The 26,530-nt window shown below is 40.3% G+C and overlaps 2 protein-coding genes across 5 annotated transcripts in view; one reads left to right on the top strand and one right to left on the bottom strand.

Annotated features, from left to right (window-relative positions):
* Nucleotides 1-10,175, top strand: part of ELK3 (ETS transcription factor ELK3) — a 37,092-nt gene extending 26,917 nt beyond the window's left edge. Inside the window, exons 4-5 of the mRNA XM_041474330.1 lie at nt 4,544-4,666; nt 7,280-10,175. Coding sequence (XP_041330264.1) covers nt 4,544-4,666; nt 7,280-7,378 — 222 coding nt within the window. The 3' untranslated portion in view covers nt 7,379-10,175. The remainder of the gene's footprint in view (nt 1-4,543; nt 4,667-7,279) is intronic.
* Nucleotides 10,176-12,833: 2,658 nt separating this feature from the next.
* Nucleotides 12,834-26,530, bottom strand: part of CDK17 (cyclin dependent kinase 17) — an 88,761-nt gene continuing 75,064 nt past the window's right edge. For all 4 annotated transcript variants that reach the window (XM_041474417.1, XM_041474420.1, XM_041474419.1 and 1 more), the window contains 11 exons: nt 24,782-24,896; nt 24,156-24,250; nt 23,448-23,510; nt 20,646-20,769; nt 19,534-19,654; nt 19,028-19,125; nt 18,651-18,756; nt 17,831-17,873; nt 16,891-16,981; nt 16,579-16,656; nt 12,834-16,156 (listed from right to left, as the gene is read on the bottom strand). In XM_041474417.1, coding sequence (XP_041330351.1) covers nt 16,119-16,156; nt 16,579-16,656; nt 16,891-16,981; nt 17,831-17,873; nt 18,651-18,756; nt 19,028-19,125; nt 19,534-19,654; nt 20,646-20,769; nt 23,448-23,510; nt 24,156-24,250; nt 24,782-24,896 — 972 coding nt within the window. In that variant the 3' untranslated portion in view covers nt 12,834-16,118. The remainder of the gene's footprint in view (nt 16,157-16,578; nt 16,657-16,890; nt 16,982-17,830; nt 17,874-18,650; nt 18,757-19,027; nt 19,126-19,533; nt 19,655-20,645; nt 20,770-23,447; nt 23,511-24,155; nt 24,251-24,781; nt 24,897-26,530) is intronic.

Here is a 26,530-nt window from a genome sequence, read left to right as displayed (position 1 = left end):
TTAGATTTCTCTACTAGGTGTTGCATCCATTCAGTGTGCCCTTTTTGTTAATTTCCAAATACAGAGCAAATTAAGTGGTTTCTAAGACAGGCTCTGAAGTCAGTTTTAATTTCTGAAGTTGTACAAATTCACAGAATACTTGCCAGAGCTTCCCTTCAGCAGAGAACTACTGAATAACCAGAAGGTTATTTTGTTCTTTTTAATAACATATTTGTGGTAATGTCAGCAGCGAGTTCTCATTTCCAAGCTAGTCTGTGAAAAAAAGCCTAGAAGTTCAGAGCAGAAGAGTAAAATCATATACATACGACTCAGTATGTTCATTGGTGAGTTTTGTCTTACAATACCACCTCAAAATTAGACCAAAAAAAATCCAAGAATAAAATTATCTCAATGTAGAATATCTCCCAAGATCCCCAGCCCTGAAGTATCAGTTGATGCAAATACTGGCATTGAATGTAGCAAACTGGGCAATAAATAAATGAGGACAAAGGTGTGTTACAAGCCCTCTCTCACTTCAGACTGCCTAGAAGACCCATGGTATCCAGAATCCCATCACCTCTTCCCTGTTGGAAGGCGTTGGAGGTGTTTGATGTGGGCAGCACTGTGTGCCTGCACGGCACAAGGGCCTGGCAGAAGGGAGTGTTGGCAAGTGCTCTCAGCCAGCACAGCACTTGCTCTCCTGAGCTTGTCAGCTGGCTGCAGAGCGAGTCTGTGCAGCTCAGGCACACCTGTAAGCCACCAAGATACAAAGCTGTGCCACCAAGAAGAGCAGTTTGTGGGCTGCCATTTTTGACATCATAAAGCCTTTAAGTGAAGTTATGTTTGGCAGGAAGAAGTGTGGCAAACCAAAACTGAGATGCATTGACAAACTTACAACCTCTAACTGTGGTATAACCACAGTATTTTTTTCGTAGGGAGCATATCTGACAATATCAGATGCCAAACAGACACAAAGTGTGAGTTATTTCAAACCCACTTTAATCTGCTGCTGCCCCCAAACCACAGGATGAACAGAGATTTGTTTCCTGGTTTTGTAATTATTTCTTTGTATATTTAACTTTCCCATGCACCTATGAACTGGTGTACTTCCTGCCCTGAAAGATGTAGAAAGGAATTATATTGAGGATTGTGGCACTGCTTTAGCAGGAGGGATAGCTAAGGCTGTGATGTTACCCAACTTAAAGCCATCACAAATCTTTTTCACAGATTGTCCTATCACAGAAGAGGCATATGGCATCTGTGTAGGGTAGTTTCTGGGTCTAATTATTTAAACTTTTGACTATATAGCAACATAGCTTTTATCCTCTCCTTTAGCCTTCTTTTTCTAGTATGGATAAGAAGCACCCTGCATCCTAAACACTCATCCTAGTGAATATAAAATAAAAACTACATAGCAGCTCTATTCATATACCTGTAATATCACAATGCAGAATAGCTAAAGCCATAATTTAGACAGGAAATCTGCTGCTCATCCCATTATCCAAGGAAGAACATGCATCATATCTCAAACATTCTCTGCTTTACCAGATCCCAGTGTGAAATACCTGCTGCCAGGGGCAGGTGCAGAACAGGATGTCTGCTCCAGGAATGATGTATGTTCTGAGAAGGTCCTGCTGCCTGAGAGGATATTTCAAATGGCTTTCCACTGTGCCTGCTGGTCATGAGGATTATCCTCAGGTGGAATGCTGTGAAAGGGCACTTGATACACACAATCAATATTAGAACAGAAATGCATGTGTGACAGCACTTGTGTGCTTTCTAACAGCTAGAAGTGACAAGATTGTACTTACACACATTGTCACAGAAGTCAGGAACCATGAGCATCAGTGCTTAACATATTCCTCTCTGTGCAATGAATTATTTCTATTTAAACTGTGCTTAGATTACGATGATGTTTCACAGTAGGCACTTCCCAATGGGTTCCACATCTAATACCAGATGCATGGCTGCATGTGGGCAGAAAATGAAGTGACACATCAATTTCTGCGTGTAATTTAGGGATAGCCTGTCCTGTGGTGGTGTTTACACTTAGGTTTCCTCTGGGTGGTTTTGATACTTGGCTGATGGCAATACTGAGAACAAGCCTGGGATGCCCTGTGCTCTTTTTGCATTAAATATTAAACAGATTTGGAGGCTTCATTTGGCTGGCTCTTGGTTCTGGCAGAACTTGCAGACATTAGTGCCCTGCTCATCAAAGGATATGAGCTTTTGCTTAGCACTGTTTTAGGCATGTTAGCGTGCTTCCAGGGATGAATGGAGGGCAACTCAGTTTTTCAGGTGTCTCTGAGGACTTGCTTTGGCTGCATCTACGAAGGAATAAACATTTCCAAGTCTTACTCATTATTTTCAGAAGACCCCCTCAAGAACTGCACTTGGAGTTCTGGATAACTGCAACTTCTTAGAGGAAAAAATAAAGAATGGAGGCTAACCACGGGAGTTCTTGGTACAGTTGCCACAGTACTGTGTCCTTAGTTGAATGTTGTTGGGTCTAGCTACTTATATCTTTGGTTTTAAGGTTAGTAGGCTCTTCTGTAAGTAGATCTGAGTATTTATCCTGACCTAAATCAGTGTGTTGTCAGTCTCATAAATCTCCACCAGTATCCGCCTGCCAATGCAGCATCAGCTTGAAATGTGGCACAGGAAAGAGGCTCTTGCTGGTGCTGCTGATTTCCTTCCCCATGAAAGCACCATGCCCCTGGGAAGAGCGTGTTTGTAAAGGACTCTTGACAAGTGCTCACTTGTCAAGTGGTTTTTTGACAAGCGCTGTCACTTGATGAGATCAAGACTGACATATTCTCCTTGCCAGGCCTCCATCCACTCTTTGCCCCTTTTGTTGGCATGCAGATATATCCCAACCCTGACTGGAGTACTCCTGTGACCAGCTGATTTACTGCATCACCACCTTTTGCTTTCCAGGTGATAGCACAGGTTTATTACTCCTTGGGGTAATACTTATTTATTCTGCCATGGGGTTTGGTGTTTTTGATCCAAAAACAGCACAGTGAAGGTGGCAGGGTCCTTTCCCTGCACATTTCTCCACGAAACCCACTTCATCTGAGATTCCTTAGCAAAACCATTCAAGAGCAGCCAAGGTCTTTGTATTAACGAGCCTTTCAGAATCACGAGGATAACTAATATTTGCTGCTCCTTGTCTTTCCCGTCTCTTGTGCTGGTGCCAAACGAGCAGTTTGACCCTGTTGTGAGCTGCAGTGCAGTCCCGTCACAGCAGGTCTGTGTTCCCGCGCGCCTGCACTGAGCCCCAAACACCGCAGCCGATGCCTCGGGCACCGCTCGGCAGAGGAATCTGACACCCCAAATGCACGGGAGCCATGGCAGTGCCTGGGTGAGCCTGCTGCCTGCAGGGTCTGCCAGAGAGCGGGGGTGATGGGCCCTGCTGTCAGCAGCTGCTAAGGGAGACCCCCGGCTGCAATTGCCCTGCGTGGGAGTTTGTATTTCTGGCCTGGTGGGGAGCACCAGAATACATGACCTGCTGGTTGCTACAGGGAGATGCAGGTACTCTCTGTCTTTGGTCTTCTCTTTACATATTTTAAAATCAGGACAAAAGGATGCCCCAGTTCAGCAGAGCACTGAGACTGCAAAGCACATGCTTGCTTGCTAAGTGTGTACTCAAATTCCATTAAGTGCTTTGCTAAATAGGACTGATTTTGATAATTGGCATCAAGATTACTGGCAAGATTAACTCATTATGCCAAATACTTTTTTCAAAAGTGTCACATGTTCTTTTTTTGGCATGATAAAAGATATTCTGGATACAGAATAATTAACATAATTCTTCATCTGAATGAAGATTTGCATGTGCTCTAACGCTACCTCCCCTCTAATTGTGCTTTAAGAATGCTGTGGGCAATCCCAGCAATTCTTGTGCCTCGTGGCACTGAAAGGAGGCACCTCTGAGCTGGGAAAAGCCTTGGATTCTAGGTTCTTGCCATTTTGGTTCTTCTCAAACAATTAGCTGTGCTCTCTGCTGTCCCCCTGGGCACCCAGCCCATACACCTGACTCTCTCCCTGTTGAACCCTCTTCCATTACAAAGAGGTGCCATCAGGGGAGTGAATGTCAAAGGCCAGCAGTGATTCTTCCAGCTCCACACACAATTGTAGTAATGCTTCAAAAGCTGCAGTCAGGTCAAGGAACTGCTGCCCTTCGAAAGGTAAAAACTGATTTTGAAGGAGACTAGGTGGTGTTGGCAGGCACTGGGGCACACAAGGTATTATTCTCTATGTTACATAGTTGCATGAGTGTGGTTCAATAACTGTGCATCTCATTAAGCAAACAGAAATTAAATCAATTTGCATATGAAGGAATACAAAATGTGCAGGTATCCAGAGACAGGATGCAGGGCTGGATGGGCTGCTGCTGCTGACCACGCTGTGTATCTGTATGTATATACACGCTGTGTATCACGCTGTATGCATTCACTGGAAAATACAGCCAGTAGCTGCTGTGTAAGGCTTTAGGGGTGGTGAGTGCTGCATGGTGCTGTAACTCTGAGTTGTGCATCATGGAGTGTTTTTTGTCTTGCAGACCCCCAATGGATTATTGCTGACCCCCAGCCCGCTGCTGTCCAGCATTCACTTCTGGAGCAGCCTGAGTCCTGTTGCTCCCCTGAGTCCTGCCAGGCTGCAGGGACCAAACACTCTGTTCCAGGTAGGTCTTCCCAATGCACAGGTTCATTCATTGCTAAACGCACACATATGGAAGAGACATGGTGGGAACATCTCTTCACATCAATCTGGAGCTTTTCAAACAGATCAAGAAAATACAGGCATTAACAGGCACTTTTACAGAGGTCTGCTTTCTTGTACCCTCTTCCAATTCTTGGCAGCACAGTCAGAACCTGCAGGGCAGTGTCTGCTGCAGAAAGCACACATATATTTCCTTCACACATGTGAAGGAAAGAGAAGTAAATGCTGGACCTGGAGAAAGCAGGTAACAGAGCTCAGAGCTGCAGGAAGAGTGCAGACCACTCAGTGACCTGCCAGGAGAGGGCTGGAACACGGACTCTGGGAAAACCAAGACAGTTTGGTTTTCACCCAGTGAGGTGGGTGTAGGTTTATCCTTTGTCCTAATGAGCTACTTCTCACTCAGAGAGACAAGGCTCTCTGAACCTGGAGGCTCTATTTCCAGTTCTCCTGCCAATTACCCATGTGTCCTCAACCAAGGACACACCTCTGAGCATGACCTTGCCATATGTAACAGCAGAAAGGCAGCATTGTGCCCACTCTCTCCTGAGTGTTGGCAGAATAAAATTCTCAAAGTTTTATAGAGATGTGGTAAATACAAAAGTTACTAAATAACCCACAATGGCCACAGCAGTCAGCTGCAGCATTTGCTTGAAGCTCAGGAAGAAGACAGTGGGTATTTGCAGCTCCAGCTGTAGCTGCTGCAGAACAGCTGATTCATTAAGTCACAGAAGGAATTATGTTGATCTGCTGATTGGCAAGGAACCCAGTGGCCATCTGCACAGCTGAAGGCGCAAGGACACCCCTGGAATGGACACCCTTGGAATGAACACCCTGACAGCTGTGGAGGGCCAGCACTAACAGAGGAGAAGGCTACTGCTAGACAGGGACCCTGTATTAGTCTCTGAACCTACAGGAAGGCTGACTGCTCAAATTCAGAGCTGGGCTTCAGCTCAAGTAGTGGCTCAGGTACTGGGATAGTCAGTCTTTCTAACTCCAGCTGCACATGGAGCTCAGGACTCCTTATTTGTGTTTTCAAGAAGCTCATTAATCCCTATTGGACCTTAGATTTGCACACACGGTTAGAAACAGCCAGACATTTCACCTGAGAAGTGCCTGTGCCGAGACCTGGAATGAGCTTGACACGTTGGCCGTTCCCTGGGGGAACTGAAAGAGAGGAGTGGCCTTGGCTTTCCCTGCTGAGAGACCCAAAGGGCCTTATAAATGATGTTTGATTCAAGCAAAGGCCATGATGACATGTTGTAGAGCACAAAGCCTTGTTTTAACAGAAACAGGAAACGAAAACCACAGCTGAATTCTGGCCAAGCCCACCTAGAACTGATGGGTCAGCCAGTGTAGGCGTCAGGGTAAAGCTCTCCTCAGGCTGCCTGCACAGGCCAGCCCACACTCCATGCATACCCAGGGAAGAGCTTGTAATCAGGTTCTGCATTTTAATGAATCTTGGCAGAAGTGATGGAAGTATTTCCTGGGGTTTGGTGTGGTTAAAGCAGAGGCATCAGCCAGTTTGGGCCCCACCAGGAGCATGGTGCCCTGCAGCACCGCGCTGCCCGGCCCGGCTTTACGCGGAGTGGTGGAAGACAGGTATCACCAAGTACCATCTGGGTGGAAGAGGAAACTTGTTAGGAGCACGTCATTATATGCATGTGGAGGGCGTGGTCACACCACAGCTGGCTGTCCAAGGACTGATCTGATAAGGGGCAAAAATACACCAGATGCTTGAAGTTGTTCAGCTCTGTCTTCAAGCCAGCAGAAACCCAGCAGAGCTCATGGAGCTGGGCCTCGAGGCCAGATCAGTATCTACCACTGGGATAATTCCTGCCTCATGCTGCAGCAAGTTTATACCACCTACTTGCTTTACTTTTTCTCAGGTCAGATGTTAAGAACTAGTCAATACCCACCCTGCAGGCAAGGTGCAGTCACCATGCCATCATGAACTACGACTATACAGCTTCTGTAGTGGATAAGTTTTTTGCACAGCACTTCTGAAGCAGCAGGTGACAATAAATGACTACACGTTCTGCTTTGCATGCTGAATGGTGTAGCTAGTTTGTAGTTTCTGAGTAAATACAGAAACTGTAATTACTTGAGAGTAATTTTCCCCAAACTTTGTATCCCCAGTTGTACTTTTTCTGCCCTAAAACTACATCTGAAGTTTCACTTTTGCCAAACTCTTTCCTGCATAAAAGAAAGACAAAACCAATGTATTGTAATTAATAATGTGTAGACTGAAAAAATATTTTTGGAAACAGAATGGACGGCAAAGATTGTTTTGTAGTGTTTACTTTTCCAGGGTGATGATAAATGTATTACGTGAACTTTTATATAAAAAATAGCCAATAACAGATTTTTATATCCTCGTGCATTTACAGATTATTCAGGTTTTGTCCTCTATCTTGCATTCCTAACAGCTGATGCAGGCATTTGGTAGATGTCTTACTGTATAGACATCACAACTCTTGAAGCCATCTGGAGCCAGTTGCTAATGCTAAAGCCAGGTGGCTTCTTGGGCTGAATGTTTTGAGATGAACACTCATTTCTACCTTTTGGCCTCTTACAGTTTCCAACTCTGCTAAATGGTCACATACCAGTGCCACTCCCCAGTCTGGACAGAGCCTCTTCACCAATACTGCTTTCTCCAAATGCTCAGAAATCCTGATGATGCCTCATCACACCAAGGATGTATTGGTGGATTTAACACTTCATTCCTATGGGCTAGTTTTTCCTGTGTCATGAGAAGGACATTGTGAAACCCTTTATTACTTTGGTTTGCACTTTTCATTACATGGATAATCTACTTTTATTATGTTAGCATTTTTCAACAGTGTTTATATATAAAAGTATATATAAATCTGTTATGCATTAAATGAATTATAATTTTTTTATATCATAGCTCTCAAGTGTTGAACACTTCTGTTGTTGATGAAGTACTTTTCTTAATGGATTGCAACAATGTATCTATTAGGGATGTGAAGCTTCTTTTTAATCCCTTTTTCTGCATATTATGCATTGCGCTTGTGTAAACTATAACCGGCTGTGCCTTCTTTTGCATAAAGTCATGTAAATGATTTATATATTTTCTAGTATTAAGATAAAAAGTTGAAAGAAAAAAAAATAGTATTGAACAGCCCTATGGTAGTATTTCAGTATTTTCTCCACAGATAGGCCATATGATGCAGTGTATTAATGTAACTTTATATTAAGTGCTTTCAAATTGTATAAAAATAGCCTTATAATTTTCCTTTGCTGAAGTGGAAAACATAATCCTTGTTACAGCCAGGAGATGTAGTTCAGAGTAACAAAGCCACATTTACACTTTCATGCCCAAGTTCTTCTGTCAAGTTGCAACAAGGATGAACTGGGCTGTGTACGTTCATCAGATGTTTCCAGGATTTGAGAGTACTTCTGTAGAAAAGGAGACCTTGCTCAGAATTTATTTGGCCTATACTTCTTATGAACTGTCAGCATTATGTCTGGAAAGAGTGCAGGTAATCTTTGTCCTCCCAAGGAATGAGGATCATTCCCGATAATTTCCAGGTGCTTTGTTCAGCTGTGCCAAGTGCCTTCTACTACTTCCCTGGAAAGACTATTGTAGCTATTCAAACTCTGAAGGTCACATTTCCCCTTCCCCCAAAGCTGGAAAAGTTACAGGTCTGTAAATTGATGCCTGGTGCTTGCAAAGAGGCAGAGACTCTACATGTGGGATGTTTATGTATAAACAGCTGAATTCTGGATGAAAAAACAGCGCTGTGTTACTGTATACTTGCAACTTGAATTTACTCGGTATGTCCTCTACCTTGAGGGGATGGTTTAGTCATCTAAATGTCAGGTTGGGACTAGGCCAGACTCCCTGGCACCACAGACTCTAATCCTGGCAGGGCTGATGCAAATTTTCAGTTTCCTGATGTGGCTAAATTGGCTTGAATGCAGCTTTACCGTGTCGGTTTTTCAGATGAGATCTTAAAAGCCAACCCCAAATCCGATCCCTGTTTGTGACAGGTCATTCAAACCTCAACTTTGCTTTCTGGCCAAGCAGCTGGCCACGGTCTGTTCTCTTTGAAATGTATGCAGTGAGTTGTCTGCTGATTTTCTGCTTGGATGCATTTCAGTGATGATGTGTGTAGTTATTTGTAAAGTGCTTTTGGATCCTTCAACCTTAAAGGTGCTAAATAAACATTTTATTAATGCAGTTCTGATGTTGAAAAACCATTTTTGGGGCAGAGGTGGTTGACAAAAGACAGCAGGAATTTTCCTCAGGCTCCTGGGTTGCACAACCAAAAACTACTCAACAGTTCCCCTTGCAGTGATAAAAACCTGCTGTAGCCTGTAGGTACCAGCTGATAAAGACAGCAATTGAATGCCAGACATGAGGAGAACAATGAAGCACTTGGGACATCATTTGCTCGACTCAGCGTTTCAAGAGCTCAAGATGTGCCACCCCACGGAGTCAAAAAGAGAGGATGAACCTACGCTAAATTTATGAGTGAATGCAAATTTTATACACAGTAAAATCAGAATAGGTCGGAACAAAGGGCAGCGTGTAACTGATGGGATTGACGAGGTTAGTGGAAATAAATCACAAGGGCTTGCAGACTGAACATTTCTCTTCCAGTGCATTCCTCCCAGGTACATGGAATATTTTTCAGTAAGTTACAGAGAGGCAATTATTTCACATAGAGAGCTGACTCCTGCCTCATTTTTAAAAACCCATGAATATCTACGTACACCTGTAAGGCATGAACAGCAGCACAGAGACTTGTCTTGGACCACTTGTACCACTGTGCCACTGTGGCTAATGGGAGAACCCGACACTGAGTACGAGTTTAAAAAGATGAAAACATACTAATATGGAACATTACACTGCAAAAAAAAACAAAACAGTGACCATGAGAGGAGGGAGTATGTGACAGAGAAGAGATTCTTAGAAGTACCCAGATTCCTATGATTTTATTTCTTCCAAGGTTTTCCTAAGACAGATTTTTTTTCTTCTCAAAAGGCTCAACACACCCACAGCTTCCCTCCCACCATCCAGCCCTTAAATGATTTTGGACCTTTTTTAAAGACAGCAGAAAACAATAATTCTGGGACAAAATCCTATTTGAAAAAATTACTGGAAAGGATCTGAGAGAATCCAGTAAAACAATGGAAGACAGAAAGTGGGAAGAAGTGCTGTCTTCTCATCTCTGAGAGAATAAAAATAGCAAGAGAACACATCTTCTGCTAGTTGTCTTTTCAGCTGAAATAAATAGGCTGTCAAAATCTGCCTTCTAGATTGGTCAATAATGTGGAACAATTTTTGCTATTGGGAGGTATTTATACAAATACAGTCCAGCCTCTCAAGTCTAACACTTACAAGAAACACTTGACTGTTATGCCTTATGCTTTGAAGAAAATACTCTATTGGTAATTACTGAATTTTATTAACAGGTATCTTTTTAAGTGTAGAGAAAAATCAAATAAATGTTTTTAAATAAATACTGTGGCAGTGTCAATATTTCTGTGGCAGGGAGAGCTCAAAGCCAACAATCTCGGGCAACAAAATGGGAGTTATTGTCTTTTCAATATTCTTGGTAGTAATTACAATTTGATCATACTTGGGGGATTTATTACAAGATTTGCACTTCATTCGTGCTTCAGCAATACACAAGAAGTTCCCAGTTACTACACAGGCTGGGTGCACAATTAGGGTATGTTTGGCTTACCTGCACCTTGTTTCTTCAGGAAAGCAGGTATCCTCCAGAAGGGCCTCTGCAACAGGGCAGCTGTGCCAAGAGCTTGTACACACCTTTGGACTTGGCACAGGTAAGTAGCTTCAGTTCTAAAGAAAACTTCCAAGGTGGAGAAAACAGTGATAGGTGATAAACTATAGCAAAAGACCTGACACACATCCATGATGTCAAGAAAGAATGATTTGTTTTGTCTGGTCTCAGCAGACAGGCTCATTACCCATCTGGAAATACCTACCACAGAAGTGAAGAACTGTCAATAAGGTTTCTGTTTAAAGGGAAGGTGGTCCTTTCCAACAAGACTACAGGGTTAATTTTAACAGAACAACCCTCTGCATAAAAAGGCTGTGTGATCTCGTGCCTATGGGAAACATCTTCAGAAGCCATCATGACACCCAAATGAATTTAGAAAAGGCACAGTAAGTACAGGTAGTCTTTTATGTAAGGGCATTTCTATTCCCTTCTGATCTTCAGACTGTCTGTATATCCTGTAGGATAAACAAACACAGGCCTCAGATTTAAGCATAACCCTCCAAAGTCATCAGAAAACTACAACTTTTAAAATCTGTTTTAGCCCCAAACTGTAACTGCTCTTACCAATTAATGCGCGAGTGCTCGGCACAGATGGAGTACAAACCTATTTCTTGAGGGCAAAGAGACTGACAGCACGAATGAGAAGCAGTGTGAATTTATTTAAATGAAAAAAGCAGAATGAACCTCAAGCAAGGACTCTGAAGCAATCAGCATCATGGCCTGCCTTGATGTAGGCAGGGGCTGGTATTTGAAGAAAGATTCCTAGGAGAGAGGATTCTAGGATGTGCTGGAGTTCTTTTGTGAAAGATTCCCATCAGTTCACATTCATTCTGCAAGAAGCGCAAATGCATAAATGTAAACTTAATTATTCCTAACACAGCTCCAGGCCAGCTATCCCTCCTGCATATCAAATAACAAGACAGCAAAGAAAGGAAAAAACAGTCTTTGAAAAAAACAAGCTCAGGGTGTGAAAGAGGAGGGGCAGGTGACAGCGCCGACGTTACCATGCAAGGCTTGGAGGGAGGCGCTCTAGAGGAGCACATTGGAGAAGAGACAGGGAAGAGCATTTTCCCTGGTTTGCAATCCACAGCCGTGGTAATTCCATCAGCAGAAAGATCCCACTGCAACAAATGAAGGAACTTCACAGCTCTCTGGGGAAAAATGTATTCCAAGGCAGGGCATCTGAGCCAAGTAAGACTCATATTTCATTAGGAGGACCGTGAAAGTGATGCGCTCAGGCAGGCCTGCTTCTTTGAGCTTGGAGGATGCAGCCAGCACAAGAAATTCAGCAGTTCTTTACCACAGTAGTACGTGTGTATGTGTGCATTCAGTTTTAGTTTGCTCTAAAGTTACAGAACAGAGTTTAAGGGATTTCAGAAAACATGCAAAAATAATCGGAAATTGTGCATGCTTTCGGCTGACATCAATTTTACTCAGTTAGTTAGACAGGGACCGCTCAGTAGAAGTCACGTACAATAGATTAAAAAAACCAATCTAGAATATATGAACTCTAATCCCAGTTCTGACAACAGGTTCCCACTATGGCTGAGAACAGGACTATGATTTTTGTGCAGCTGAGCTCCACAGATGAAAGAAGGTGCATGGCAGAAATTTCAAAGCCCATGTACCTGCTTGGCTTTTATACTTTCCATGATCATCCCACCCGTACAGAGTTTACCTACAATTTTCCAGCTGCTACATACTTCCTTTATGTTTCCTAACGGTACTTGTTACCTTGCCAGTCTCCTCAACTGGTATGACATGGATACTGGTGACATACATGGATGTGCACAAAGGCCAAATGAGAGCATTAAATCTTTAACAGCCCCATCTCTGAAAATATAAAAACCCCCAAACGGCATAAAGTAAGCATTCAAGTTCCTTCTCAAAATTAAGGCACTTCACAGAGATGTTACATTTGTTTTAAAGCCAAAATTTCTGAAGGTAAATAACGTACTGAAATTTGCTAACAAGGTGCAAGAATTACTTCAACTCTGTTCATCAGACAAAACAATCATGTCACAGGCAAGGTAAGTTCTGATTTCTCTTCAGTGTCATCATGTGTTGTAGCTCTCTATTTCCATACCCTGATTTGTTCGGATTTTTTAAAGTCTGACCTTAATTCCGAGTATTTCCCGGGTTTATGATACTTAGCCTGCGGATATTTACAACATACCTTCAATATATTTTGTCCTCAACAACAGAATGTATTCTTAACCTTAATTCCATTTTAACATTGTAGAACAGAAACAATGTACCTTTATTACACTGCAAAACTCACACACAAACAACAAGCAAGCAGCTCAAAGAATGCTACCTTGCAGTTTTTCAAATGATTTGCAAATACAAAGTATGTTGATTCTTTAATAATTGTTTATTTTAACTTTTATTGCCCAATTCAGGGATACACTCTGGCTACTTAATGCTGTGGTAAAGCAGCACAAAAATAACACAGCCATGTTGAGAAGCACGTTCCACTAGAGCATTGCTGAGCTGTTGGTTTGCCCCTTCCATCTCCCACCCTTCCTGTCCATCCCCATCCTCCACCCACCCTCTCTCCCCTTCAACCTTCACCTGCACGTGAATGCAAGCACCTCACCAGCACCTGCCTCTGCCCTGGCTTCCAGCCCACCTGACTCTGACACACACCTACACCCACACCTTGCCAGCCCTACCCTGGGCTAGGCAGGACACACCAGTTATCTCCTAAAAGTAACTACCTAAAATCAGCCACGACATGCAGGCCATTTCTCATTAACTCATCACTCATCGTCAAGCAAAGGTGGTCACACCAAATGCTGAAAGTCATCAATTTTTAGCGACTCTCTGCTTGGTTTTTGACACTCTTGAGGTCTTCTCCCAAAAAGGCCAACACTCCTACAGTTTTTGGGGACAGTGAAACCAAGTCCGTAGTACCTGACTCTGCCAGATGGGAGGCAGAGCACAGAATTCCATAGAAAGAATGTCAGAGATGCCCAGCAACCTCAGACTTGCTGATTACTGCCCCAAACAGGCAACTGCCACAGAACTGTCTCTGCTGATGCACGAATTTCAGTAACAGACAATTTTAAAAAGCCTCAAACTGGCTTGACAACAGATGCCAAGTTTCTTAAATATGTTCTTTAAAGCTACCTCCTAATGAACAACACAGATTCACTTGTAGGTCCTTAGAAAAAATTTCTTTATAAACAGACTGCTTTAATTTTACGGAAGATCTTTTAATCTGTAACAAAAAAGCTGAACTCCTACTTAAAATGGAACATCCTTTTGTTAGCTGCGTCTGATCCCTTTCTAAGTTTATTAATGCACTTCATTTTACCAGGTAAACCTTTAAGTCCTTTACTCATTAGTGTCACATTATTACTCGTTCTTTTATGACCTATGGAGTACTACTGTTCTAGAAATGCTAAATCCCACATTTATCCACAGTGAACACTTAGTCTATCTTCACTACTTCTGTAAAAAAAGATGTTTTTCTGACACTTCTTTCTTCAACACTGTCACGTCTACAACGTATTTCCTACAAAGTTCATCGGTATAAAATCTAGATCAGATCCATAGCAACTATAAAAATATATATAACAACTATTTCAGGACAAGGTTTTTCATCAGTGCCAGCGGTGCCTCTGCCACACCCGTAGCGCTCGCACTGGGATCAGGGGAGCTCCGCGCGCGTCCGAGCCTGACGTTGCGCTCCCAGGCCGTGTGACACGCAGGGCTGGCTCACCAGCAGTGAGACTGGACCACGCCACTGAGATGGTCCTGAGCAGCCTCAGCCACGGATGAGCCACGTCACTGCCACTGCCTCTGCACCAAAGGAGCGGCCAGAGGTGACCCTGGGGGCTCGCACAGCACACGGACCTCGCTAAATGCTGCCAACAATGCCCCAAGAACCGCAAGTTCACTTAGTCTGTATTTTTAACAACACAGGGCTTTTGTTATTATAAATTTCAAAACAAAACCAAAGAATTCCACATAATATTTATACTTTCAAAAGTACAATATTAATACAGGTCGGTCAGTTAGAAATAACAGCAGTTTGTTAGGTCTACAAGATTTAACGTAAAACCGGTTTACAAATGCTGAAAAGCAGTAGTGGTCCAATAGTCACCGTTACACATGAATTTCTCTCTTCCAGAAAATAAAATTAAAAAAAAAAAATCCCAATTCAAATTTACTAGTATCAATGAAATATTAATAAAACACCCCCAAACATGCCACAATCACTATTCACAAATAAAGTTAAAATGAAATATACAAAAATTCACTTAATACTGTTAAATAACAATAAACTACAAGATTTCCTGAACAGAAATGGTAGGACCCCTGAACGTTTTACAGTGAATGTCAGGAAAAATTAAGTTACCTATGACTATTTTCATGATATACCAGCCAAAGATTTACATGACCATTTCAAAATATACCAATAAAGATTTACAGTCTCTTTAAGATGCACTAAACAAATAGGTTCATAAAGGTGAACACAAAATGCTTAAAAATACTGTAACCATCACCAAAGGTGTACTTATGATACTCACTGAGATGCATAAGCATAGTAGTAATATGTTTACTATCTCTGGAAAACAGGTAACATCTAAGATCTGAAAAACTCTCTAAGTTCCCATTGTAAAAGCTCTGTAGCATAGTGAGTTCTTCTCAAGTACAAACTTGCATCTTTCCAGTTGATTTCAAGTGAATAATGCATAAATGGGAGAGGAACAAAGTAGGAAAAGTGTGACATTATTCCCATATTTGTGTAATTAGTTGTCCTGTTCCTCTGTAATGAAAAGTAAGCCAGGGTCCAACATATATGAATTGTCCTTTTACTATTTGTATTTCTAAGTTAAAAAGAAGGTAAAAAAGTTATTGTTTCTGCAGGCCCCATATGCACAACAATGTGCAAATATGTTATGCTGGAGTAAGCCTGACAAAACGTCCAGCCTCCATGCTCTAATTTATCAATAAGTAACATAGGATCTGAGAGCAAATCAAAGTTACTTTTCACTTGTTTGAATCAACCTTCACACTATGTGCTTTTCAAAAACATAATATGCATTATAATTTTTCAACTATTTCAACACATACTTCCAATGTTAAATAAGGAATTAAGTGCCAAGAACTTAGAGCATTAAAGATGGCTCACCTATAGCCAAGCAAAGCTATGTTTACATTCCAGGAAACACTGCAGTTTAAGAAATACAAAAAAACCCCGCAGCAGTAGAACATTTTATCAAGAGAAACAGATGCATTCACATATTATAAAGCCATTGCAACTTCTTCAGGCATGGAACTGTTGTGTTAACTATACAGACAGTAGTTATTTAGCAGCAATGATTCCGCAATAAATAATGCACTGTGTTTCTCAGTCCTGCACAAAAATTGCAGCTACAGTTACATCAACAGCTGTAACCTACTGGCTCTAGTGGCAGAGGAGACCTTAAAACCAACTGTACAAAAAATTGTCACACTGTGACAACAAATATAAAAACATAATTTGCAGGTTGGAAATAAAAAGACTCCACTGTTAAGAGGACAGTGTAGACAAACTGCGATTCCAAGTCCACCAACAGAAAGCACTGCCTTTGGATCCGAGTCCTTGATCGACAGGATAGGCTTGGGCTTGACTCTGCACTGCCCCCTTTAGAAAAGCATGCTCTGCCTTCTGTTCTTCCCATGTCCTGCAACACAACATGGACCATGGTAAGAAACCGAAGCATTTGCACAATGGAGCATTAAGTTATTATCCACATCTTCATCCTTCTTCAAGGCAACACCCCTTGTGCTTCAATCAGCATCAGCATCTTTCTTTCAACTGCACTCACTGCATTGGTTTTTCACTTGGCCACTTCTAACCCCCATACAGTACTGGCATGAAACTCCAAAATGTTCTCACCTTCACAGTCTCTGCCCGTCCCTAGTAAAACTCACATTTTTCTGTGCACTTAGCTTGTGTGTCTCTACAGGAATCTCAGTAAATAATTCTGGATTTTATTTTTCAGTATATTCACATAAATCAATTTAACAAAGCATTTTTCAATTCCAAATGCCTCTGGCACAGCATTCGTTTAGCAAGCATGAGAAAATATCAAGCTTTCCATACCGGTCTCTGGGTAAGTGGAATTTCGAAAGCCAGGGTCTTTTTGCAATTGAATCTCTTTTAGACTGAATATTGAAACACCTGGAATGTAACAAAGAAATTAATTCATATACAAATGTAAAACTATGTTTTATTGACCAAAATTATATTCTTAATTATATAGTTTAGATAAAAAAAAATAAATTCCAATTCACAAATATTTAAGCCACTAGATATCAGACTTCTTTAATACATTAGAAGGCTTTTCCTTTCACAATGTACTTATTTTTAATGCACTATCTTAACAGTACTCTGCTACTTTACTGCTCCTCTTACTTTCAGGCAGAGTGTGTATTCTTGTTCCGAGACTTCTGAAGTATGCATGTTTCATGGCCTCTTCTGCTGAAATTCTCTTCTTTGATTCATACTATTAATAGAAAAGCATACAAGTGTGTTGGTTTCCATTAAAAATCTCTTTGCATCAAGTGATTTCATCAAAGGGAGAAAGAGTTCTATCTGCTCAACATTTCCCATAATTCACTAGGACAATTTTTTTCATTACTTTCATTTCACACATGACTATCTAATGGTTTATCAAAATCAGTACTGTCAACACATAACAAGATTGCTAAAATAGTAAAAATAACTTCTGCAATTGGATACAGGTCAAAACTACACCTAATCTTTATTTATGAATGGTACAATGATTAGGTACCTCCTGCTTGGCATCTGTGCAATTCTAGGCAAGGGTGCAGATGTTTAAAAAGCTGCACACAAATAAGTTAGTGCTGCATCTACTCAGAGATGCAGGAGTTGGCATCTTGCTTCCAGCTCATTTTTAATACAGATTTAAAGATAAAAGCTACATACCACTTCAGCTTTGACTGATCAAGGCGTAATATTACACCTTACTAACTCATTCTCTAGCACCAAGCTCAGTTAATCATTAAAGAAATTTAGCATTTGTATTTAAAAGTTCTGGTTTAATACCATATTTCACAAGAGATTTAGTTTTTTCAGGGCTAACATAGAATAATTCTATTTTTACAAAAGGCAGTAAGATAAGAAATCAGTTCTGGGGGAAAAAAACCAGCAAGCATTAGTTTTTTAATTCTCACACTACAGACTTATCACATCTGTCATCCACTACAGACTTAGCTGCACATTCCACTCTGAGACAGAACTAAACACTTTGGTTTCTAATACGTTTTGTATGTCATATATTACAACTTGAAACTTGCGCTTTTATGAAGCAACGCCACAAAACACATCTTACTTGAAGGAACTTCGCTATCAATTCAATTCCTTCCGTGTCTAGCCTAAAAATAAAGACATTTTTAAAAGTTAAAACAGTTATTGAATTGCATTTACGAAAGTAAAACTGCAGAGGAACTGAATTAAATTATATCAAACGTGAAAATTGTATCTAAACATAGAAATGCTTTCACCTAAACAACATTAATTCATGGTAATGTGAATACATATGAGTCCTAACATCTCAGAACAAGACTATTTGGAAAAGACTGGAGACACACAAATCCTTAGTTCGGATTGTCATTTACTAGATTGACCTGGATAATTTATTTGAATATTTTAAATTGTTTAAGATTAATACTACTCATTTACTAGAGGGATACAATGTTAGATCTTCCTCAAAGTAGACAACAAACGTCTTTGTTATTAAGTTTATTTATAATAACTGCACAGACCCTTCACCTTCCTCATTATGGTTTTAAAATCATTACAAAAAACTGCTCAAGGAAACCATTTTAACAAATGGCCTGGATCTAGTATATAACCAGAAGAGAATTTGTGTTCTTCAGGAAATGCTGTGTGAATTCTCCAGCTGTGGAGACACCATTAATCGGAGTTTATCGTTCCACAGGTCATTAAGGAGCTGTGGTACCTAGAATGGTATTAGAGGAAGTAATCACATAGTACCAGGTTCTGCTTTCCATTATCATCTGCCCACACTAACACAACTGATGAATAGTTTTAGACCATTCAGTGGCAGATTGTACTCGGAAATGCATTCCCACTTAGGAATATGCAAAGCCACAGGGATGCATATGTTCTATTAATAAAACACAAAGTACCTTGGTGCATGGTTGATGAGAGGTTGTGGTTTATACTTAGGAAAGTTGTAGTTTCTAAATTCATCACTGGAAGAAATGCCTGGCCATGTTTCCTGACATGGAGTTCCTGCATTCAGAAACAGTAACAAATTCAACTCCAAAAATGTAAACAAACAACTTTGACATAAAAAAGCATTTAATCCTGTAATTTAAAGGAGAAAAGGGAAAAAACCCATTCAATATGCCTATGTTGTGCAAACTCAGCTGTACAGTCAGCTGAATAATTTCTTATCACCTTGATTACAATGCAATATATACTACTGTTCTGAGATAAAGATCCAAAGTTCTCATACAAATCTTGTGCGTTAACATTAACATTACTAAAAGTATCCATTTACCAAGAAGTCTGAAAATTAAGTGCAGTTCATCTTCAACAGTTGAACCAGGAAAAAGAGGTCTTCCTGATGCCATTTCAAAAAATATGCATCCGACGCCCCTTTATAAAGACAGAGAAAAAGATAAAGCAGAAATAATCTTTTAATTTCAGCATGTAAAGGCTTCCGAGATTATTCTTCAATTAAAACAAATTATTGGTTGTTAGCCACACACTACTATTAAAATATTTAGAAAGATTTATATTAACAGAACAGCTGTCAAAGACTAAATAAAACCTGTGTCATAGCTATATTATATCCTCTTCCTTCAGATGTTGAGTTAATGAATTTTGTTAAAGTTCACGGTAAAATACCATGTTACCCTGTCATTAGGAGAAGAAGACTTGCTTTTTTCCCTAAATGCAAAAATTCAAAGGCTGTGTATTTGAATGTTACTGTTTAACAGCAAAGCTGACATTTTTTCAGCTTGACTCAGAACAAAAATTTGAGTTAGATAAAGCTATACAAACCACATGTCAATTTGAGTTGAATACTCTGAAGATCCAAGGAGAACATCAGGTGGTCTGTACCATAATGTGACAACTTCATTGGAATAAGTCTTTGTAGGAACAGACTTCGCTCTTGCCAATCCTTGATAAAAAGGGAAATGAAGAGTCATGCACAGCTTGCTGAAATTCTTTTTGTATGAAATTGACAAACTATTTTTAGGACCTCATTATACTTGCTAAATACCATCATTATTATACTTGCCATCTCTTAATGTTATTTAATGCCCTAATGAAGAGATTTCTATTGCCTTTTAGTATTTATGGCAATCTCACGGTCAGCATTTTTAAGCAGAGGAGAAAGGTAAACAGATCAAAACCTGGACTAATCCTGTATATTTCATTAAATAGCATTAGATTGATATGACACCTCCCTGTTGTGAAAACCTTCTGCACTGTTTCTGGAAAATTACATCGCAAAAGGCAGAAGGCCTAACAAACTATTAACCAAATGGTGGAAACAGACCAAACCAGTGTTGCATCAGCAGGGGTTTTCCATCCTAGCATTGTCAATTTGTCAGCAATATCTTCAATAAAATTCAGGTCTATCATGTTAGATGCAATCTTCTGAGCAACTTTCATTCACACAGAAGGGGTAAAATCAGAGGCACAGAGCACAACTTTCAAAGGATCTTCCAGACACAGAAGGTAACAGGGAAATGTGGATGCCCCCTTCTACTGTAAATCCCAAGGCATTTGGTGTATCAGTGATAGTGCAACACCTGACAATTTAGCACATGAACAAACCCTTCCTCTCTCCTGGTATGGTTACCCTGCTATAGAGTGACTGTGGAGTGTTAGGAGAAGCAACATGAGCTCCACCTTAAGGATCTGACTAACTATCAGTTTCACAGGAAGCTGTAAGACTACTTCCAAATTGCAAGTGGAGAGCCAGTGTTACCTACAGAGGGATTACACTGATTACTTATGCTCTGTAAAAGGCTGACCTTCATTGTCCACTTGAGAACATCCAAATTCACTACAGACCCAATCCACTCATTTCTACTTTTAAGGAAAACTTATTTTCCTTTGCTGAGAGAAAAGAATAGTTATTACAGAGTAATTTCAGGCCATACCAAAGTCTGCAAGCTTCAGTTCTCCTTTCTCATTAATTAGTAGATTTTGTGGCTTCAAATCTCGATGTAACACCTTTCTCCTATGACAGTACGCCAAACCACGAAGAATCTGATATAAAAATAGCTACAAAAGACAACATTTATATAAATTAGACAAAAAATTGTAATCTACACATTGCATGACTAGTTGGGCAATGGAGAGTTATGTATTGCAAGCAGGACAAAATGACTTCTCTAAAAAGTGAGTTACTTTCCTTATGAGCAAATTCTGGACATCATCATTATTGTTCTGAGATTTAAAATCATTTTATGCTAATGCACTGCCTTAACATCATACTTTACAACAAAGACATTGAGAGTAATTTGTTCTGTTTAACTGAAGACAAACACAGGGCTGTTTATTTTTAATTTTATGTTTATTTACCACTGCTCTTCCCCACACTAATGTCTTTAAAGATAACTGTCTCTGACTACATACTCAAGTTGCCTTTGGCCACAGAGCCCCTTCTGGAAATGCAGCTCAGCAGCGTTTCCATCCAACTGTGCTGAACTACGTAAAGAATGTCTTGGCACGCTACTGGAAAAATACACATAGATTCACAAGCTTAGAGAAGATAGAGAAATGGGTAAATGAGGATTATTAAAGCAGCCCAACTGCCTCTGGTATTTATATTCATCCCCTCACCTTGACACACATAGGTTTATTTTAATCCTCTGGAATAGCAAGCCAAGCAAACAACTTCAGTCATGCATGTCAATGGTGCACATATACAGATATAAAATTAGTATCGGGCAAAGAAAGGTTTAGCAGTGGGCAGCCAAGCAAGTTTAATGCATCACTGCATTAAGGACTAATACTTTGCAGTTTCTGTATGTATAAAGGTCTAATCTCAAACATGGGACTTTTGGGTAGCTATTGCTGGCATTTACCACACAGCAGTACTCAGTCAGCATTAGTAATCGAATGTGCAATGAAAAAATACGAAGCATTGCAGAAAGCAATGTGACAAATTCATCATGTAACAGGACTTCTGAGGAAAAACACTGAAATGTTTTTATATGATCATATTCTGATAAATCCATTTATTTTTGCACCAAGTGATACTACCAAATTCTTTTTCATAAACTGGACAAATACACAGCAGGTGTAGTTACATCCATCTGTTCTCAGTGTGCTGACATGGGATTCATCTGTGCTAGAAAAATAGGAACTGGGATTAATTTCTTTCTCTTTGCTTTCCTTTCTGAAGAGCAGAATGAGAAGCAACAAGTCTTGTTCCATCTACTCAGGCCTATACTGTTGCAGGGGTAGTCAGTTCCAAGTTTTATTAGCACGACTTGAACAGAAGTAAATGGCCCTCCCTAATGTACACTGGGATTGCAAGGATTAATTGAGAATGCAAAGCAGATTACAGAAATTGTGAAGCTTCACCACAGTTGGCGGGGATCCTTTTGGAAACGCACAGGATGCCACCTATTAGCTCAAAATTTTGGTTAAAACACTAATACCTACAGAGATCACACACACCTTCATTTTGTCAAAACACAGAAACCTAAAATTAGCCGAGGGGTGTGAGGAAGTGATGTCAGGGAGGTCTCTCAAACGTTAATGATGACTCAAACCCCCACAGTTATTGTAAGGTAAGCTACCGCAGCTAAGCAGCTGTTCTGGTTTCCCAGTGCCAAAGGTACTGACCATATAAATTTGATCTCTGAGCATATCTTACACCACAGGCAAACAAGGAAAAACAATTCCTCTGCTTAGCTCAGATTCTGGCTTGTTCGCTAACTGCACTTATAAAAGTCAGGTTCCCACTTACAGCTTTCCCTTATTTTTTTAAGCTTAAAGCACTGGTTATGAACTTGCAGATGATTAAAAACACAAGCGTAATTATGATTTTTGGTTGTCTCTCTGAAGTAGAAACAAATGAAAGAATTTCCCTTTACAGACTCTCAGAGGAAGCAACAGAGCAGGTTATGGGCAGATGTCTTTCCCTGGAGGTACTTACAGTAATGTGACAACAGAATGAAAGGGAAAGGTCTCCAAACAGTAATCAATATCTAGCCTGTGTGCCAAATCACTCATTTCACAACAGTACTGTACTCTGTTTGGAAGCTTGTTTCTAAAGCCCTAAGTATTAAAGAACACTAAGAGTTCTGCCAGTTTTCCAAATAAAAGTCTGGTTTTTACAAGAGAAATAGCACCTGACCCTGACTTAGTTTCAGCAGGCCAGATTGGAGACTTGAGTCACTTGACCTGGCCACAACCATAACTAGAAGAAAAAGCAAATCAGGCCCTAAGGAAAAATTTATTTCCATTTTCTTACTAATGGAAAGATGAAAATTACTCATTCTTAAACACATATTTTTGATTTCTTACTCATGTGGTGGGCAGTGGCACCCAAAAACACATTCATGATTGAGGCCACATTTTCCTCAGTGTCCATATAAAAATCTGAGGCTATATCAAATTAAAGACTTAGTAAAAGAGCATAAAATAATGGAAGGACAATAAGTCAAAAGAGTTATGAATGTATTTTTTTTTAGGAATTTTAAAATTTTAGATATGGAACTTCAAATTGAATTAAAACACATGAAATTATATAATCTCTTCTTTTCAATGTTTTAAACATTTAAAACAAAGACATCATCTGATGTCAATGTAGCTGCCAGGCTAAAAAGGAAGTTAAGTTTCTTTATTTTATTTTTAAAGAGACTAAACCTTCTAGATCCTGATTATAAAGTTCTCTGAAATTCTTAGGACAAAGCTGGAAGGTGGCCACTGTCACTCAAAACACTCACCTTTACATTGTGCATACTCATGATGTTACCACAGTCATCCATGTACTGCTTCAGGTCCTTGTCCTATCAAAACACCATCATCATGGTTCAGTAAAATTGTGCACAACAAATCACACAAATATTACTTATTGTTGGAACTGAAACGATTCACCAAAAAAAGAGATTTCTGCAGAAGACACTAAATGATAAAAACCCTAAAGCCTGGAGACAAATACCCATGGTTTTCCAGAGGACAGAAATACCCTTTTCCCAGCAAGCTGTACTGTCTCAGGCAACACTACTTGCCATTGCCTTCTCCTCCATCTATGTGAGACACAGTATTTTACAGAATTGGTATATTCTCCAATTATAATGGAAGTCAGCTATGTCACAACAGAATAATATCATAGGAACAGAAAAATATCATTGGAAAATAGTGTGATTACCATTTTATACAGGTCATGATTTTGGACAAGCAGACAGTCTGATCAGGCAGACCACCAGTATCTGCTATTAAGGAAACTCTGAAAATATCACAACAGTATTTACTAATTTACAGCCATTTAAGAACTGAATACACTGTTCTCATTTTTAGTTGAACGACTGTAAATGCAGGAGAAAACTCAAATAGTCCTAGAAGTTTAAAAAAGAGTACAGAATTTTGCTGTGTTTCTGCTTCTTAGAAACAATAAATCAAATGTAAAGCTCATTAATTGTTTAAGCACTTACCAGGTATTCAAAAACAAGAGTCAAAGACTTGTCTGTGTGCACAATATCATGTAACGTAACAATATTTGCATGTTTCAGATCTTTTAATAATGACACTGCAAGAGAGAACAGGAAGAACAAAATAAGTAAGTGCAAAACACATGAGGAATAAATGCAACTTCTAGTTAAGACTATCCATATAAGCTATCTGAGGTTCTTAAATTAAAGAGCTATTTTTAAGAACATAAAACTCATACAGATCAAGTTAATAAAAAAGGTATTTAATCAAAACAACAAACACACACTTGAGTAACAAGCTTGTATTTCTTAAACTATACAATTCAGACAGAAGTAATTCTGTAAAATGTATTCTGAGTTCCTGAAAGTTACTCACTAACAGCAGTCTAATTAAGTATTTAATCATCCACATGTAATACTGCATTTGAGATCACAACCACCCCCAAAAAAGTAAATAAATTTGAAACAAAACTCTGAATATGCCTGAACTGTAACTTTCCTCATCAGTATTAATAGCAATTTCACTAATGTCCCATGTAGCCTATGTATTTCCAAGTACTGATGGTGATTTGGTCAAAAAGAAATCCAGAAGCATCTGAAATTCTAAGAACTAAAAAAAAAGTTACAACCTTCTCTTATGGCTGTGCATGGTGCTCCCTCTTCATGTTCCAGGCGGATTTCTTTCAGAGCTACCAGATTCTCTGTCAATTTACTCCTCCCCTTATAAACTGTGGCATAAGTACCCTATAAAATGGAAAAAGAAGGGAATTTTTACAAGTTGTTCCTTTATCAAAACATTAGTTAAATAAGAAAATATTAAATTCTGATTGAGGATCTAATAGATTTCATTCTGGATATGAACAGTTTTTACATTATATTCTTTTGACATATGTAAAAGTACAGAAGTGTTCTTTTAAGCACAGAACTCACAGAAACCACAAGGGATGTATATGCCTAACTGCTCTGAAAATTACATGGAAACCTAAATACCACAGAGCTACCAAAGAAGTCAGATCAGGTAGCACTAAGTTCACTAAGTTCACTGCTGGGATCATTTACACTCCTCAAAGTCTCTATCTCACTACAGATACCTAGCTCGGGTATCTCTACACTATGCTGCAGTTATGTTTCCAAAGGCTGCAGACATAGTTTTCCACAAACTCAAAGAAAATATGTAACTCCTTTGGACAGCTTCTTGTCTTCATTATACATTTTCAGACAGCAAGGGATACAAAACTCTAGAAGCATATTAAATTAAGACAAAAAATGCTGACAGTACAGTAGGCAAAATTAATCCCTGCAAATGCCACGAAAAAGCAACGAAGGTGCAGAATCTGCCCTGGATCACTATGGTACTGTAAGACTCTGCAGAGGATCTGCACAGGTTGGATCCATGGGCTGACGACAACTTTATGAGGTATAAGAAGACTGAGCACCAGGTCCTGCACTTGGGTCACAACAATCCCAGGCAGTGCTGTGGGCTTGGGGAAGTGACTGGGAAGATGATCGGAAGAAAAAGATCTGGGGGTGCTGGCTGACAGCAGCTGAACATGAGCCAGCGTGTGCCCTGGTGGCTAAAAGGGACAATGGCACCCTGGCCTGTGTCAGCAACAGTGTGGTCAGCAGGGCCAGGGAAGTGACAGTGCTCAGTACTTGTGAGGTGACTCCTCGAATGAATGCTGTGCCCAGTCCTGGGCCCCTCACTGCAAGAAGGACACTGATGTGCTGGAGTGTCCAGGGAAGGGTAATGGAGCTGGTGAAGGGTCTGGAGCACAAGTCCTATAAGGTGAAGCTAAGGGAGCTGGGGGCATTCAGCCTGAAGAAAAGGAAGCTCCAGGGGATCTTACTGCTCTCTACAAATGCCTGAAAGGAGGTTACAGAAAAGTGGGCATCAGCCTCTCCTCCCAGGTAACAAGTGATAGGACAACAGGAATAGGCTTCACGTTGCTTCAGGCAGGCTCAGATTTGATAACAGGAAATTAAAATGTTTTAAATGGAGGACTGACTGCAATATTCACAGCAGAGATGCTGACCAGCCCTGCTTCTTTCTGCAATGTTCACTGCATCCCATTTCAGTGCCCCTTGTCCATTCTCAATTCTGTTGGTCAACCTCAATCAAACCGGACAGGAATGACGCTTGGTCCCTCCTGAACGGAACTGTTTCTCTGGAAGTCAGAGGATGACTGGAGGGGGAAAGCTGCTGCCCCCTCCAAGTGTTATGTACTTCCCTTGGCAGCACCTGGCTGGCTGCCCAGCTCAGGTGTGAAGGCGTCTTTACCAGAACATGCACACTGCTACTGCCTGCACCTTCCAAGCACTGGTCTCTAATCCATCATGAATGTTCCAACAGCTAAGTCATGGCAAGAGGACACCAGACT

Source organism: Pyrgilauda ruficollis, unplaced genomic scaffold (assembly GCF_017590135.1).
Source record: "Pyrgilauda ruficollis isolate IOZ18807 unplaced genomic scaffold, ASM1759013v1 scaffold32, whole genome shotgun sequence".
In the NCBI taxonomy this organism is placed as follows: domain Eukaryota; kingdom Metazoa; phylum Chordata; class Aves; order Passeriformes; family Passeridae; genus Pyrgilauda; species Pyrgilauda ruficollis.
Note: the sequence above shows the minus strand (reverse complement) of the source record. Positions and strands in the feature narration are given on the sequence as shown.